Raw genomic sequence first — 17,390 nt, forward strand, 5'->3', positions numbered from 1 at the left:
CGGAGGGAGTATCATTTACTATAATACCCTTGTTAATTGTAGTTAGTGGAGTAATTAAGTTGAATGAAATTCAATAAATAAGGGTATAATTGTGGAAAAAAATAATAAATACTGCATTGATATTGTAAAGTGGCAATTATTTTGAGAAATAAAAAAAATGCTAAAGAGACAATTATTGTGAGACGGATGGAGTATGATTAAGACACAAGTTAATAAAACAAATATAAAAATAGTTCATTGAAATGTGTGCATTACTTTTAATCTTTAGCTTTTTAAGGAGTTGAATGCACAAAACTTTATAAAATATTTCTTCTTTTAGGTTTCTTAACATGTGTCTTAAGGGCACAAGTTAACACTACTTATATAATTGAAATAAATTATTTTTTATGAGTGAGTATAATAGGTTAGAAGAGAGATAGAAACAGAATCAACAATGTCACTCAAGTGCAATTTGAAGTTGGCAAAATAAATTGGGATGATTCCTTTAAATACATTGGCCCAACATGTGAGATATATGTTAGTGAAGTGATAGAAAGAAAGAGATGAAAAAAGAGATAAATAGTAGTATCGAAAGTTGAGATGTATTGGCTGAAAGAGATCTGAAGAAGATTGGGTCAAACGTAATTATGATGAAGCTTACAAGGAGTCAGTGGACCTTGAGGGTTATGGGGACCTTATTCGAGAGTCTAACGGTCAGTGACTTATAGGTTATGCTCGAAAGATTAAAATGTGTGATGCTCTTCATGTTGAGATGTGAGGCATGTATGAAGAGTTAATGATAGCTAGGAAAAAGGATTTCAACAACTCATCATGGAAAGTGACACCCAAGTGATATTGGACATGGTTAAGGGCAACTGTAAGTTCAACGGGGTTACCTTTGTCTTGATTCGGTGTACTCATGACCTCATTAATCTCTCTTGGCAGGTTCTGATCAACCATACATAATGAGAGGGTAACATAAATGAATATTAGTCAGATGCTTTTTGCTCGACCCAAGATTCCTCGTCCATTATTTTAGAGTCCCCTCCTAAGGAGCTCAAGTGTATCGTGTTTAAGCACATTTTCAGGTCCGAGTGCTTAAAAATGTTCTTTTAATCTATTAATTTTCTTTCTCTTTTTCTTTGGATCTTGCTCTCTTTGTATACAAAAAAAATGGTTGAGATGTACATATATGAGTTGTGAAGTTTATTAACATAACACATCCATATTTGTGCCCATTTTGAGTTATACATTTTTTTTTTGAGCAATGCTAGCATCAGTTGCTATTACACTCTCGGTTAAACACTCTTCCGCTGATTCGGCCACGTCATACGTTTTTCAAACACAATTACTTGTTTACCTGGTCCTAAGGTTTAGTTATTTGTTTATTTTTTATTTTTTATTATGTGCAAAATATTAAAGGTTGCCAAAATCATAGCTTCTGCGACGGTGTGAACTGAGAAAGAAAGATCTGGGCCACCAACATCACAACGACAAGGTACCCTAAAATCAAACTTCAAGTTTCTACACCTAAATCAGCTAAAGATCAACCAAAAAACAAATCTTTCCCGAAATTTCACTATGGGCAATAAACTGTCAATCTCCAATAAATGCTTTTTCTCATGCATATACTCATAACCTATGGATTTAATAAATCCAAAGCAAAATAAAAACCTGTCAATGCTTGGAATGACGAAGAAGAATTTGAGATGGGAGCATTTCAAAGTAGATTCGTATAATTCTTTTCCCATTATTACCAAGAGGTTGAAATGGAAACATTTGAAATGGCAAATTAAATGGGTCAGTCACGAAAAAGATTTTTATTTGAAAACAAGAAATTGTTGAAGATAAGCTTGGTCCTTCCTTCTACAGCAACAATGGAGATTGAAGAGGTTGAACCGGCGTTCTTTTCGCACGCAGTTTTGAGAACAATTTTGTAAATAAAAATTAATAAAATAATAAAAAGCTAATAAATCCACTAAACTTGTTTAACCGGTTACCGGTTTAGGAACTTAAAAGGCAAGTGACGTGGCCCTCTACTAGAGAGAGTGTCTAACCGAGAGTGCAAGAGTGACTGTGGATAGCATTGCTCTTTTTTTTTTTTTTTTTGTAATTCTTGTGTTGATGGGTGCATTTGGACATATCATGTACACATATGTAAAAAAAACTATCATTTAATTATTTTAAAAATATATATTGTATGTATATTATTTTTGTGGTGATTACGAGTTGATATTTTTTTTTGAAGTGATGATTCAAATCATTGTACTATAATTGTATTACTATTAACAAGCTATTAGTCAGTCTCAATTAAGAATATGTGTTAGGTGTTGGGTTGGAGGAATTTACACTGTGTTTGGTTGAGATGATTTTGAAAAGAGAGAAACAAAAGAGAGAGAAAGAGGGAAGAAAGAGGTGACTTCTCTTGTTTGGTTGAGCAAAGAAAAAGAGAAGAGAGAATAAAATCGGTGGACCCCACCAACTTTTTGGTTCTCTCCTCAACAGCGAAGAAAGTCCAAGAAGTGAACATTTTTCTTTCACTTTCCATTTTTACCCTTTGCCTTCTTGATTTTCTTGTGTTGATGTACCATTTTTTTTTGCCAAAAAGAAGTGTTGGGAGACGCGCCATTTCTTTTATTTTCGGTAATTGGAGGCTCACCATTTGAGCACTGAGAAAAATGTGAAAGTTTATTTTAATTAAATTTTTTTTTTTTTTTGGTTCAATTGAATAATTAAGTTAATATGACTAAAAAAATTAAGTTGTTTAACTTTTTATATCTAAGGGTAGTTTTGTACTTTTTGAAACAATCAACACTTCTTTCTTTTCAATTTCTCTTATCTTTCTCTTATACCAAACAACCTATCAAATCTACTCTATTTCTCATCTATTTCTCTCTTCTAGTTCTCTTTCTCATCTCTTTCTCTCTTTCCACTTTCTCTTTGCTGCCAAACACACGGTTAGTGATTTTATGTACTATTATTAAACGAGTTGATATGTTCACCAAAAAAAAAAAAACGAGTTGATTTTTTTTTTTTTGAAGTGATGATTCAAATCATTGTACTATAATTGTATTACTATTAAAAAGCTATTTGTGTTAGGTGTTGGGTTGGAGGAATTTAGTGATTTTATGTACTATTATTAAAAAATTATAAACGAGTGATGTACTGATGTGTTCGAGTGAGAACCACTTAAGCACCCAAAAAAGTCTCTGTCCGACGACCATCTTTAGAGCATCCACAATAGACATGTCCATTTTTTGACACAGAAATGGGTCTCAAATGTACACATCACTTATTTATAATTTTTTAATAGTAGTGCATAATAAGCACACAATCCCTTCAACCCAACATCTTAAAAAAATTACTAAATACGTACCACAAATAATTCTACATCATCATATTTCAACATTCAAATATTATTACAATAATCTTAAAAATCATTGGACCCTATAGGAAGTGTGATACATTTAAAAAAAAAAAAATGTGATACATGTAGGCTGGAATATCTCTAATCATTAAACATAAACATTAATGGTTTTGCTGGAAGCACCCATGAAGATGTCTTTTAGCAATCCACACCTCAAGGTGATTTCCACTTTTTAGTTATAACTTTGCTAAAAGACACCTTCATAAAAATTAGTTGGTGTCTTTTAGCAAATGCTCATAGAATAACTTGCTAAAAGATACCTTCATAAAATGTGTATTCTAGCAAAACCGAGCATTAATTATATTTTCTATCTAATTGGGATACCTATTAGGTACCCATGCTTGTGAGACCAAGCATTTCCCATCGAAGATTATCTTAGAGTTTTAAGTTGAATTTTTTTGCCTGAATTTCATGATTAGAGGATATTGATGTGACAAAATGATGCTAGGACGTTTGTTTGTTAAAACAACTCGTTTTAACAATATCTCAAGACTCGTCATAAGTTCTTAATAATTTTTTTAAGAGCAAAAAAATGAATGAGTTGTTTTAAAATGATAACGAGCTAGGGTTCCACTTAAACTAAATGAAGGAGTACATCATTGAAAATGCTCTTAAATAAGGGTGGGATTTAGCATGGGAAAGGGGAGTTGTTTCCCACCATGGGAAAGTTTTTTATGACCATTAGATAATGTAAGGAACATAATATGATCATAGTCTTTCAACACTAGATTATTTTACATTATCTTCCATCATCCTTCTCTTTCCTCCATGTTTCTACTCACCCACCACCACCACCACCAACAACCTCTCAAATTCCAGCTATTGACCACCACTTACGCCATCTTCATCATGTTGTTCTTAAAACACCAGTAAATAAAATTAAAGAACAATTAACAAGAAATACCACTGCAGATTTTGTATAATTGTTTTTAACTTAATGTTTTGTTCATCAATGTTCGATTTTGTTTTCCTATAAACAAACAACAAACAAGATTCTGAGTGTTATAATCCAAAAATCATATATTATTTTATGAAACACAACAAAATTTGTTTTCGATTTTTTAAAATTTTTTGTTGAACCATAAGTTAAAAACAAAACAAGTTAATTCATAGGAAAACAAAATCAAAACCATTGCCGTGAGCAAATTTTGATGTTTGTTTTTAACTTGATTTTTTGTTCATTAGTGTTCCCACACTTTTTTATTCTTAGACTTGGTGATTTTTATTTGCATGTGTTTTAAGGTTCTAGTAAAAAAGGCCAACAATCAATGTGTTTTTGGGTTTCTTAATGTTACCTGGAAAGGCTTTGGTAAAGCATGGATTTCAGATCTCTGCAAAATTTTGGTATTCATGGGTTGAAGAATATGAAAGAGAAAGAGAAAAATATAATATAGGCAGTCTATTATAAAATATGTACACCTCTTTAATTTAATGGTCATAAAAAACTTTCCCATGGTGGGAAACAACTCCCCTTTCCCATGCTAAATCCCACCTAAATAAGGGAGACAACTTTCTCAACAAACCTTTTTGGCATTTTTAAGAAATGTATAGGAAATGGTAGAGGGTGTGGACATAATTAAGAACCCAATGTGGGACGGCAGCTTCCCATGTCTCTCAATCAAAGCCACAGATGGGCATCACATGCCTATCTTCATTATTTAATTTTCATTGATTTGAAGAACCTTATTGCATGCAATGCATCTATATAATTTACTACTATTTATTTACTTAATGTTCCCCCATTGGTTTTAAGAATTCAATTAAATTAGCATTGGTGTTACTGTCTAGCTATCCTAACCATCTTCCAAGCAGGCATTAATCAACATGACCGTGTCTTAAGCCGCAAGATTAAATTGACTATAATCTGCTTCACATGGCACACCTGTTTCATTTGAGACTCTAATGATGAGTTGCTTATTAAAATCTATTTGACTATTCAAGCCTTCGAACTTGAGAAAAGGCAGTTTTATTACTAGAAAAAGAAAAAAATTCAGATCAAAGGATTATAATCTTATAATGATTATATTGTCAATATGTATAATTTTTTAATTACACTATATATTTGCCTTTAGGATACTTGTTAAAAAGACAAAAATAAAAATAGGATAAACGTGCCACTCTGAAAATATACACCTAATACTACCTACTTTTGCCTTAAACCAAAAACAAGATAGATTTTTTTTTTTAAATTTTTATGCAATCCAAACTACTAATCAAACAAAAAAAAATCATCTATATAGTTTGAAGAAATGGGATATATGAGGTGATACTTACCGATTGAGGAAGCATTAAGATTTCTTCAACAAATTGATCTTAATGTAATTTTTTCCTATGGGATTGACACCATGCCCATTTCCTACGCTAAGCATATCAAACCAACTAGATATTCTCTGCACCTTTTTGCATGCCTCCTTTTTTTAACTTTGGTTTGAAGGTGTTACCATTGTGTGGGGACAAGGTGAAAATTCATCACAAAGATTGATGAGAAAAAAATAATTATATAAAAACCCTAAATTTATATTACAAATTTGTTAAGTAACTAACCGCAAGAAATCAACCGAATTTGTTAATGACTAATCTTTCTCAAATAAGTTAGCTGCTTTTAGTGAAGTCTTTCCTTTCAACCGTATTTTTTCTATCAACAAAATTTTAACTCGAGACATTGCTTAAAAGATCTGAGTTCAGTTCCACAATGACCAATGTAATCTTGGTTATCCAACTTAGAAAGCACACATACACATTTAATTAATTAATCTTTATCTCTCTTGTGTATATATAAGGAAGCACATGAGCCTGTCCATGAAGCATCCATTCCATTGTAACACATTCCATGAAGCTATAGTTAGGCTTTGACATTTCAATTAGAGAAAGTCATATCAACATGAGAAGGAGCTACATCCAACCATCATCAGATCTCAAGAAAATAGAGGAAAAAAGCACCATCAACTTGAGAGAGAAGATGAGAAACTCATCAACTTCATTATCATATGATCATAATGAGGTAAAGAAAGTTGAGGACTCCTTTGAAACAAATAAGAAGCTAGAGAGGAAGACTACAGAAGACATCAATGCCAGTGCTGATGCCTTCATCAAGAATTTCAGGAAACAACTCGTGATTCAAAGGCTTCAATCCATTGAGAATTATGAGAAAATGCTTGCAAGGGGTCTCTAGCAATATATATCATCATGATCATGCTTTTAATTATAAATCTTTTAATTTATGGTGATTATTATATCATATATATAATTACCTATAATTAATATTAAGTTTGGTGTATGTATTATATCATCATCTATAGCTTGATTTGTTGTTTCCTAGCTATAAGGTTTAGATGTATAAGATCGGAAATAAGGTGCACAACCAATTATACGTCCCTATCTTGCATCAAAATAGTGCCCAAAAGAGTAATTGGTTCATGCATTTTTTATCTGGCTTGTTAGTACTATCATTGAAATAACTAATTAAGGAAAACTATATACAGTTAAAACTCTATAAATTAATAATATCAGGATCGAAGAAATTTATTAATTTATCGATAAATTAATAATTATTAATTTAAAGAGTTTTTAAGTAATTATACTGTACATACCAAACAAAAAGGCAAATTAGTCTATGCCTCTTAGAATTACGTTGCAGTGAACCTTAGGACTCAACGTAAATTAGTAACTACTGTGTTCATATGCATTGGAAATCAATAATGACTTTTGAAGTACAGTAAATTAGTAATATTTTTTTTCTTCAGTTTCTATGAATTATTAATTTATGATTTTCTTGGGACCGAAAATTATAAAGGGATCTCCCGAAAAATTATTATCTTATTATTTTATCGAGTTTTTCAATTTTTTACATTGGCCCAAGTCGGGACCGGACAAATTTATTATTTTAGAGAGTTTATTAATTTACCGAGTATTAATTTAAAGCGTTTCTACTGTATATCGTTTATATACCTTGCCTTATGTGCGTTTTCTTTGTCAATTACATTTAAAAGATGGTACAAATGTGAACCTTTATCATTTTAAGTAAAATACCACATTCATTCTTCTTATTTATTTATAAATCTATCAATTTTATAAAAATAGGGTGGGGATCTTCCTTTAAACTTTTTTTTAGGCCCATGATAGAATTTTCATTGAAAGATACATATTGTTAAATGACAATTTTTTTTCCTTCCATCCAAACCTTCAATTTATCATTGCTTCCTCTTGACCTTATAACTTAACCGGTTTCCCTTTTATAAAACTCCCTTTGCAACAAATTAAAAAAAAAAATTACATGTATATTTGATCCAAATTTAGACCAACTGTGGGTATTTTTTTCCTTATATTTTATTACGATTATGTTCAAATACATGTACTTTTTATTTATACGTTGTTAGGGAAGAAGGTAAAGAAAATAACTTATCAACGGGAAATTATAAAAAAAATAAATAAAAAATACATGTATTTGAACATAATCGTAAATATGCTGAAAATTCAACTGCCAAAGGAGGTTGCATCATAGATCAAATGCGGGCTGAGTTTGTAGGGAAAGGATGAAGAAAATTGAAAATATCAATTAGATTCAAAGCGGATAAACAAACTGATCCACAAACCACATACTGATAGCTAGCCATTGTTTCAAGCAATTTTGTGACTTTCATAGATAACAATAGGTTCAATAATCATGTTGGTACTTGGTAGTGATGCCACACTACTTCCCTTGGTACCCAAGAATCCACACCTATTAATCCCTTTAAGCTTTGTTTGCGAATTTGGAGGGGGAGAGATGATTGATGAAGGTTTTGGAAAAAATGAATGAGCAAGTGGAAGAAATAGAGTACATTGGGAGGGGAGAGTTTTGGGGTTAATTTTTCTTCATAATACAAAATCCTCCTTATTTGGAGGAGGGTTTTGGGGTTTTGGAGGGTTTATATGAATTCTTCAAATTTATTCTATGTTGTCATAATATTCTTAAGAGATTTGGTTTTTTAATAGAATTTGCTGATTCAAAAAAATATAGGTCAAATGCATCTAAAGGTCCTTTAAGTTTTTCGTTTTTCCCAAAGTGATCATTTAAGTTTCAAAAGTCCCAAACAAGTCCTTTAAGTTTCAAAAGTGCCAAACAAGTCCTTTTAGTTTTTGAATCGTTTCAAACAAGTCATTTTAGAAGATGATGGTGATGATTCAGATGATAGCAACAAATAGCATTATCCACCATTTGCCATACCTAAAAAGATGACTAATTTTAAGTGGGTGTTAGGAGCCAGATTTGGTACCAAAGATGAGTTCAAGGAAGCAATTACAAACTATGCGATCTACAATATGACTTGTTTGAAACGATTCAAAAACTAAAAGGACTTGTTTGGGACTTTTGAAACTTAAAGGACCACTTTAGGAAAAACGAAAAACTTAAAGGACCTTTAGATGCATTTGACCAAAAAATATATATATGAATCATAAGTGTATTAGTTTATCATTCTCTAAAAAAACACTCTTTCAAATGTGAAAGATTTCTCCATCTCCCTCTATATTTCCCACCTTCCAAAACCCTTCCTTCCTCTCCCCTTAAAACTCTCAAATAAAGCCTTAGTCATGGATTACCGAAAAACTACCATCAATACTAAGCTTGACCAAGGTGTCATTTGGGGAAGCCATATAATAAGGACACCGATGTTTCCTTAATCTAGTAGGAGATGAATGAATATCACGATAAGAGAGTGAAGGTAATGGATTTGATTTAGAGTGTACTAATTGTTCCATTTCTTCATGCACAAGTCAAAAAAGTAGAGAGACATTAGAAGAAGTAAATAATTTCTCATATGCTCTGAAAATGAGAGTACTCATTCGATATTCAAAAGATTGCAAACATTACAAAAAAAATCTAACTAATTATATGTCGCATGCATAGGTTCTCCAATATTTTCACTTGATGCGTGTGTAATTGTAACGGTTTAGAATTGTGGTAATTGTATCTTGAGGATTTTGAGTAGCACAAATGGGCCGATAAGAAAGATGGTCATAGAGAAAATATAAAGCAACTTGAGGGAAGAAAAAAAAGACGTTTAAAAACAGAAAAAAAGGATTGAGTTTGAGCAAGTTTTTCTTAGTTTGATTCCACAAAAACTTTGCCACACAACGCAAGACTGATGAGTGATGCGGAGACTTGTGGTGGGATCGATAGTGAAGATATGCAGTACAGGAAGAATTAGAATGGTGGGACTAAACCCAAATTTTGTCAAAAAATTATTTCAATAACCTTAATTTTTAATTATATAATATAATAAAAATAACTAAAAACATGCTATAGCAAGTAAAAGTGGAAGGGTCCACTGATGCACCTATTTTTTGGGTGCATATTAGGGTCTTCCCCTATTCAGATTCTAAAATTCGAAATATTTCAACGTGTTTTTAAAGGTTTTTATGGGATGTTTATTCCGTTTGGATTATATATATAATCCCAACTGTAATTCCATCAACAAAAAAAAAATCCCAACTGTAATGGACGTGCGAGAAACTCATAGAATAAAAAAAGAAACAATCTTGTTCTTTTAAAGGGGGCATAAGATATATAGATGATTGATTGGAATGTATGGACAATTCTACCTTCTTCACCATTAGTCTCTTTATTACCATAACACCATGTTAATCAGATTAATGTATTCTCTTTTTAATACTATATGACAATCATATTTTTTTTAGCAGAATAATCCATTGTTGAAAATATTGGATTGTGCCTGTAGAATCCCTTGAAAAATCAGAGTATCAATTTTTAAAAATAATAAAAAGGTATTTGAATTAATTTTAAATTCGTGAAAACTAAAATTTATACTCAAAATCATCTTCTTTTTTCTTTTATAGAATTGTAAAGAATTTTGAATAAATCAACAACCAATCAATTGAAGTTTTTGTTTTCTAAACAAAATTCCTTGATCAAAATGTCAAATACAAATAGAGAGGTTAATATTAGCATTTAATAGTTATGGTTGGTATCCAGTGGCGGAGCTAGAAAAAATATCTAGGGTGGGCCAGCAAAATATTCTCTAATATATAAACATAAATTTTTCACTTGTAATAAATGTTGAGCACAAAGTAGTTATGTAGGTCGCGTTTTCAAAGAGGGAGGACTGAGAAGTTGTGTCTAACGTAACAGAGGATGGGAAAAGGCTTGGAATGTTGGGTGGTGTGCCACTTGGGAAACATAATACAATCTGAGGATATTTTTGTAATTTCCCTATAGATTTTTTTTTTTGGGTGGACCGTGGCCCACCTCAGCCCTTTAAAGCCTCCGCCACTGTTGGTATCACAATGGGTACTCCTTAATCACGGTTGTATAGATTCAGTTCCTTGTAAGTTAGAGAGATTGATGTTTATCAAATAGAGAAATGTTATTTGATCAACCATTTTGTGACAACTTTCTATTTCATACTCACATTATGTTTATCAAATAATATATATTATTAAAAAATTATAAAGGAGTGACGTATACATATGAGAGGGTGTGGTTATGGTGCATAAGGAAAATCCTTATGCATCATGCATAAGTCCAACACATTAACCTGTAGCCCAACAGAATTGCTTCCTACACCCCAAAAAGAACCAAACAAAATAAAACAAAACAATTAGAAACTCAAAAGGAAAGAAAATATATTATCCAGTTTAACTACATAAATCAAAGCTGTGACAGAAATTGTATGTGACTATAATCTCAACAACCACATATCAGTGTTTCTTTCTCAATTATCCTCTCGTTCTCAATAACCATAAATAAACATCAGAGCTAACTTCCAATTTCCATAAAAAGCATTCCAGGTTCGCATCCTTGTTCTTCATAACTGTTTTATCTTGGTTTTCGGGTGTCAAACATCGATTACGTTTGAACCTTTTTAACCGTTGATATCTCATTTTTTCTTGGGAAGGGAAAAAATAAGCAAAACCCTTGAGAATCGAGGTCCGGAAGTTGTTTTCACTACGGGAAGGTGTTAGGCACCCATAACGACTATAGTATCCTATAGGAACCGTCTTTACTTTCTACGCGTGCGCTTTATTTTTAAATGCTATTTTGAAAGTGTTTATTTAAACCTAAGAGTTTTGCTAGGTGAAGAATTGGAGGGAGAAGGATGTTTGAATTTTTGTTTTATTTGAATTGAAGGAATTTTGATTCCTTGCCTACGTACCCTTTTAAGGGATCAAATCCACCGTAGTTCTCTTCCAAAAAATATTTTTGTTTTTGTTGGTTGATTTTAAGTTTGAAAATTGGAATTTTGAAGAATAAGAGAGAGAGGCCTCAAGGGCATGAGATTGTGAAAATGTGAGGTTGAATTAGTCATTTTTGCAAAAGAACTCTAAGTATGGTTAAAATTCATTAAAGTTTTTATTTAAGAAAATAAAGGGAAAATACAATGGGATTTTGATCCCAAGGTTTATTTAGGAAAATGTTTGAGTGATGTTGTTCATATTTTTTGGAAAAGAGAATTTTTGCCTAAGTTTTAAAGTTCCTAAACATACATCTAAGCATACATATCCTAAACATACATCTAAAGTATCTATGTGAGGTGTGTGCATGTGTCGGTGCTTGTGTCGGTGTACATCATTAGAGTCCATTGTCATTTACATCATTGGCCTAGATACATGCTACGGTCTTGCAAGAATTAAAGAGCGTAAAGTAAAATACAAGAATTCCTAGGTATTACATTCTAATTTTTGCATGAATTTTAAAGTGTAAGAAAGATGAAGACTAAGAATATAAGATGGAGGATGGGATGCCTTATGGAATGCATGAAACATGAAGTAAAGTGGTTAGTGATAATAGGCATAGAATGAAAATTATAAGCAAGAGAATCACTAAAAAACTTGACAAAAGTCAACAAAACTATTAACATAAAAGTAACAAAATATATCTAAAGTCTATTATAATATCCAAAGCAAGCATATGACCTATGACTCTCATATCATTGACAATTTTCAAAAGGGTTTACTTCAGCCATATCATGAGAATCATAAAGAGATATCAAGCCAAGAATCATGACATATTCATAGACATATTTTCCACTTCATTTTCACAAGCAAAATTCACATAACTTGTAACACAAGAAACTAACAAATTTTATTTACAAATAGTAAGAAAGAGACACAAATCAGAGGCAAACATATCACAAAGTCCATGCACCAAGATTCAACATCATATACTCAAGTCTTAACATTAAGCACATGATAAAATTTCACAAAAAAACTTGACAAAACAAGTGAAAATATTGACAAGAAACATCACTTACATTTTTTAACCATTTTTATTATGTAAAAACACCACAAAACATCACAAAGTTGATAGGACACATGTATGAAATTTTCTAGGACTTTTAAAGGATTTTTTAGACTCAAAAATATACAAAAATTCACAAATTTTAACAAGAATAGTAAACAAATTAGCAAGAAATACTACATATATTTTTCTCAGGTTTTAACACATAAAAAATATCACAAAAAGGTCAAGAAAAATATCAAGAACCTATGGAAAATTTTATGGAATTTTTACAAGAATTTTAAACAAGGCAGGGGGTGTAAACATCAACAAACAGTGTCAAAATAGCAAGAAAATGAAGGAAAACGAAATCCAGTACAAACAACAGGCCCAACCCACACACACATGGATCCTGGATCATCCAAACGCATCAGGGGCATTGGATTGATCCAGGTCAATCTAAACCTAAATCAGACGGTGGAGACACAGGTTCAGGGGTGAACCAGACTGGTTCAGATGAACCGGTCTGGTTCAAGCCCCTTTATAAACACTACAGGCCGGTCCAGGCTCACTTACGTCCTTCGTTTCTCTCTCTAACCCTCTCCTTCTCTCTCTATCTCTCTGAAACACTAATCTGGCCGGAAACTGGGGAGGACGGCGGAGGACGGCGGAGGAAGATGAAGATTCATCGGAATCTTCATCTTCTCCGACGAACTGATGCTATTTTTTAAACCAATTACCCAGAAATGTTCGTCTTCCTCCCCTCTTTACGGATCTAAGATTATTTTTGTGAAATTGTGATTGAAACGAAGTAGATCGGAGTTTAAACTTACGGTTTCTAGGGTTCCAAATCTTTTTCGAATCTTCTTGAAACTGAACCCTAATCTAACCTCTTTTCTACACTCGTTCTGGATTTGAACTTTGTTTTCGTAAATAAACGGTGAATCTTCATGGATTTGCATTCTAGGGTTTCAGTTTTCAAGCTTTTCGAACGAACAAGTCTTAGGACTTGTTGATCCACTTAGTTTCACCGTTTATTTTCGATTGTGAACCTTCGATGAAGATTAGAACGAAAAACGAGAAGGTTCTTTGAGTTATACCTGGATTTGAACGGAGATTCGAAAAAAGATCCTCAAGAGAGCTTTTGATTCTTCTGGTAAGCTTCGAAACCGAAAATAAATCGGTTCTTGATCTTCTTCTTCTTCTTTACCGATTCAATTTTCTCTTCGATTTCTCTTCTTCTCTTCTCAAACTTCTTCTCTGTGATCGTACGGGAACGCCATTGTTGTGGTGAGCTCGTACTGGAATTGCAGAGAATAGTGATTCAGTGATGAAGATTCAATTGAATCTCTGAGAATCGCGAAGAACTTTACTTGATTTCACTTTGAATTTGGTCCTGGAGAATTTAGGGTTTGTGATTGTTCCTTCGTGTTCTTGGTTTGATTCTGAGTTTTTTGGTTATTCTGTGATGGATCAGTGTGGAAATTGTTGTGAATTGGTGTGTTTTTGATTCTGTTACGGTGGAGGAAGTGGTGGTGGAAGGTTTGTTACGGTGGTTAGGGTTTGGAGAAGAGAGAGAAAGTTTGTTAGAACTTTCTGTGATGATGAGTCAATGAATGAATGGTATCTGTGTAATTGGTGATGTGGCTGTATTTATAAGCTGCCATGTGTGATTTTGGACCAATGTGGGACTGCCACGTAATCTTGGACTAAAACTGGACCTGTTTGGACTTAGGGACCTATCTGCAAAATGAGAAAATTGAAGGACTAATCTGTAAAATAGAAAAAGACTTTGGGACTGAAATGCAATTGACCTTAAAACATAACTTTGACCTAAAGGACTAAAATTCGAATTAAAAGACCTAAAAAAAGAAATAAAATGAAACAAAAAGACTAAAATGCAATTTTTAGAAATTTTAGGACTAAAATGAAAATTAAACTAAAATTGAATTTAATGGTAAATGGAAAATAACGTAAAGTGGAACCAATAAAAAACACCAAATGGACTAAAACGAACCAATTACTTAAATGAGGTACTTCAAAGTAACCTCTCTCTGTCAAAATTTCATGTGAAAAGACCAAAATGCCCCCTAGGGATTGAAACGACTCAGAATGTCTCAGATGCAATTTTAAAATGGTTTTTAACAGGGAATTAAAACAAGAGCTTATACAAGCAAATTAAAAGACTCAGAGACAATTTTTAGAGTTTGAACAGAGTTTTAACACTGGAAATGACTAAAATGCCCTCTAGGGGCTAAACTGACTCAAAATGACTCAGATGCAATCTTTTGAAATGGATTTTAACATGGAATTGAAATAAGGATTTATACAAACCAATTGAAAAGACTCAAAACAAATTTCAAGGACTAAAATGGATTTGAATGCAGGAAATGACTAAAATACCCTTTTTCATGAATTTTGCAAATAACATTGAAATAAAATGCAGAGAAAGATGCAATTGATCAGGGACAAATTCACATAACTTGAAATGCAAGAAAGATGTTTTGGATGACTTGAAATGCAAGAAAACATGGACAAATACACAGTTGAAAAGATTTGTAAAGCTAAGTTGAGAGATGAAGCAGAGTAAAATGTCAGTGTAAACAATAGCAAATTGGCAATTCTTCAAGAACAATAGACATATATCAAAGATGAAAGAAGATTTTGAACAAGTATTTTTAGGTCCAAAATTAGGGTATAACAATAACTAGTAAGGCACACCATTAATTAGGCGAGCCATTTTGGTTGAAAGTTTATGATGTGAGCGTGACTGATGTTGTTTCTCATGACAAAACAAATTAAGAAATTCAAACATATGATTGCAAGGGTGATTGGAAGGTGGTAGTACCATTTTATTCAAATATAATGTGATTATTGTCAACTATTTGGTTTGATCATATCGTGATTTGTTATATGTAACTGCTGTTTAATTAATGGTGGAGAATATTTTGAATTTGGAAAACATTTCAATTGAAATATCATTAGATCCTTATAAACTCAAAAGAAAAAAAATAATAATCACTTCCAAGTTTACACTATTAAGCCTTACAATAGTTATAATGCCGTTAAGAACTTCTGAATCTTTGTCTGTGCTCACTCCTTCTCTTCTGTTATGATATTCCTAAAGGGGGAAAAAAGCAATCCATTAGAGCATTGCCCAGAATGCCAAAACCATTTTGCTGTGGAAATGGTTTCTGGGAGTTGTACTCCAAAACCATTTTGCTGTGGAAATGGTTTCCGCGAGTTGTACTCCAAAACCATTTTGCTGTGGAAATGGTTTCTGCGAGTTGTACTCCAAAACTATTTTGTTGTGGAAATGGTTTCCAGAATCTTCAATCTCATCATCAACATCGTCATCATCACTATACCAGAATGCCAAAACCATTTTGCTGTGGAAATGGTTTCCAGAATCTTCAATCTCATCATCAACATCGTCATCATCACTATACCAGAATGCCAAAACCATTTTGCTGTGGAAATGGTTTCTGCGAGTTGTACTCCAAAACCATTTTGCTGTGGAAATGGTTTCTGTGAGTTGTACTCAAAACCACCAAAATCAAACCGAAATCAAACAACACAACACCATAGTCCTCCAGAATCACTGAAATTCAAAATCCACCAACACACATCACATATTCGGATTCTAAACCACAACACCACCGAAACCGAATTCGTTCAAGCTACAAACCACAACCACGAGTGTGAATCTGTCACCACTACCCAAATTATACAAGCAACTGACTAGATCCGTAGAAAAACATATCGGAATGAAGCAAGCTCAGAGCAAAACTGTGAAAAAGGACCGCAAAGAGAACTGTACATAAACCTCAAGGTTTCTTTTTCGTCTCTTTGTTTTTTAGATCTAGAACTTGTGAAGCTTTGTTTTGAAAAACTAAGGCCGGATCTGTAATCTACATGAAAAAAGATATCTAAATATGAAAAAAATGGATTCGGAGTTGTTTTGAAACTCCGGCACGGTGGTGCACCACCGGCCACCGTGCCGGAATCGTTTTGCTCGCCGGAGAAGAAGGAGTGGCCGGCCTGTGTTTTGGTGAGAGAAACAAATAAAGTTTAATTGTGGGGTATGAGCTGAGAAGGCTAGGATTATTACAAGTGTCCAATAAATCTAATGGTTATGAAGTCCTTATGCATGGTGCATAATGCATAAGCAAATGGCTTATGCACCATAACTTATGCCCATACGAGACTTACAACAAAAATAAGTTCTTTCATTGATGATACTCTAGGTGAAGTAGATGTTGTATCGCACTATTGATGATGGCAACTGAGATGTGTTGGAATTTATTAATTTAATGGTGAAAAAACCGTATGCATATTACAAAACCATTTTACTTTCTTTTATTTTGACAAAACCATTTTTTTTTTTTTGAAAGGACAAAACCATTTTAGTTGTGTAGTTTGTATATAATTAGCCAATGAAGTACATAACCAATTTTCAACATAATGTGTCAATATGTGTCACTCTTGATAGTGATTTACCAACTGTCACATGAAGAGCCTTTCCTTATCCATGCATTTTAACCAAAGTCTTTTTGTGAGCTGGACCAGCTAGTTACAATGATAATTGTCACATTGCCTAAATTATAGAATAAATAAACTATAAACTATACTATACTGTAAAATTATTGAAAGATCTTTCCATAATTTTGTTTTTGACAGAATCTTTACATAAAAATATAGTGTTTCTTTGCTAACTTTGCTAACGCTGAGTCAGCATATCTCTGGTAATCTGAGCTGTCAATTCGT

The 17,390-nt window shown here is 32.6% G+C and overlaps 1 protein-coding gene across 1 annotated transcript; it reads left to right on the forward strand.

Moving 5' to 3' along the window:
* Nucleotides 1-6,204: 6,204 nt before the first annotated feature.
* LOC146951444 (uncharacterized) lies at nucleotides 6,205-6,827 on the forward strand. The gene has a single exon (XM_085747421.1). It carries the CDS (start codon nucleotides 6,288-6,290, stop codon nucleotides 6,576-6,578), a length of 291 nt encoding a protein of 96 aa, XP_085603547.1. The 5' UTR covers nucleotides 6,205-6,287; the 3' UTR covers nucleotides 6,579-6,827.
* Nucleotides 6,828-17,390: the final 10,563 nt, after the last annotated feature.

The sequence above is a fragment of the Medicago sativa genome, chromosome 2 (genome assembly GCF_051527215.1).
Source record: "Medicago sativa cultivar Bolivia chromosome 2, Bolivia_mono, whole genome shotgun sequence".
NCBI classification, from domain to species: Eukaryota; Viridiplantae; Streptophyta; class Magnoliopsida; order Fabales; family Fabaceae; genus Medicago; species Medicago sativa.

Coding starts and splice junctions, on each gene's coding strand:
- LOC146951444 (XM_085747421.1), top strand. CDS start 6,288: ATGAGAAGGAGCTACATCCAACCATCATCAGATCTCAAGAAAATAGAG.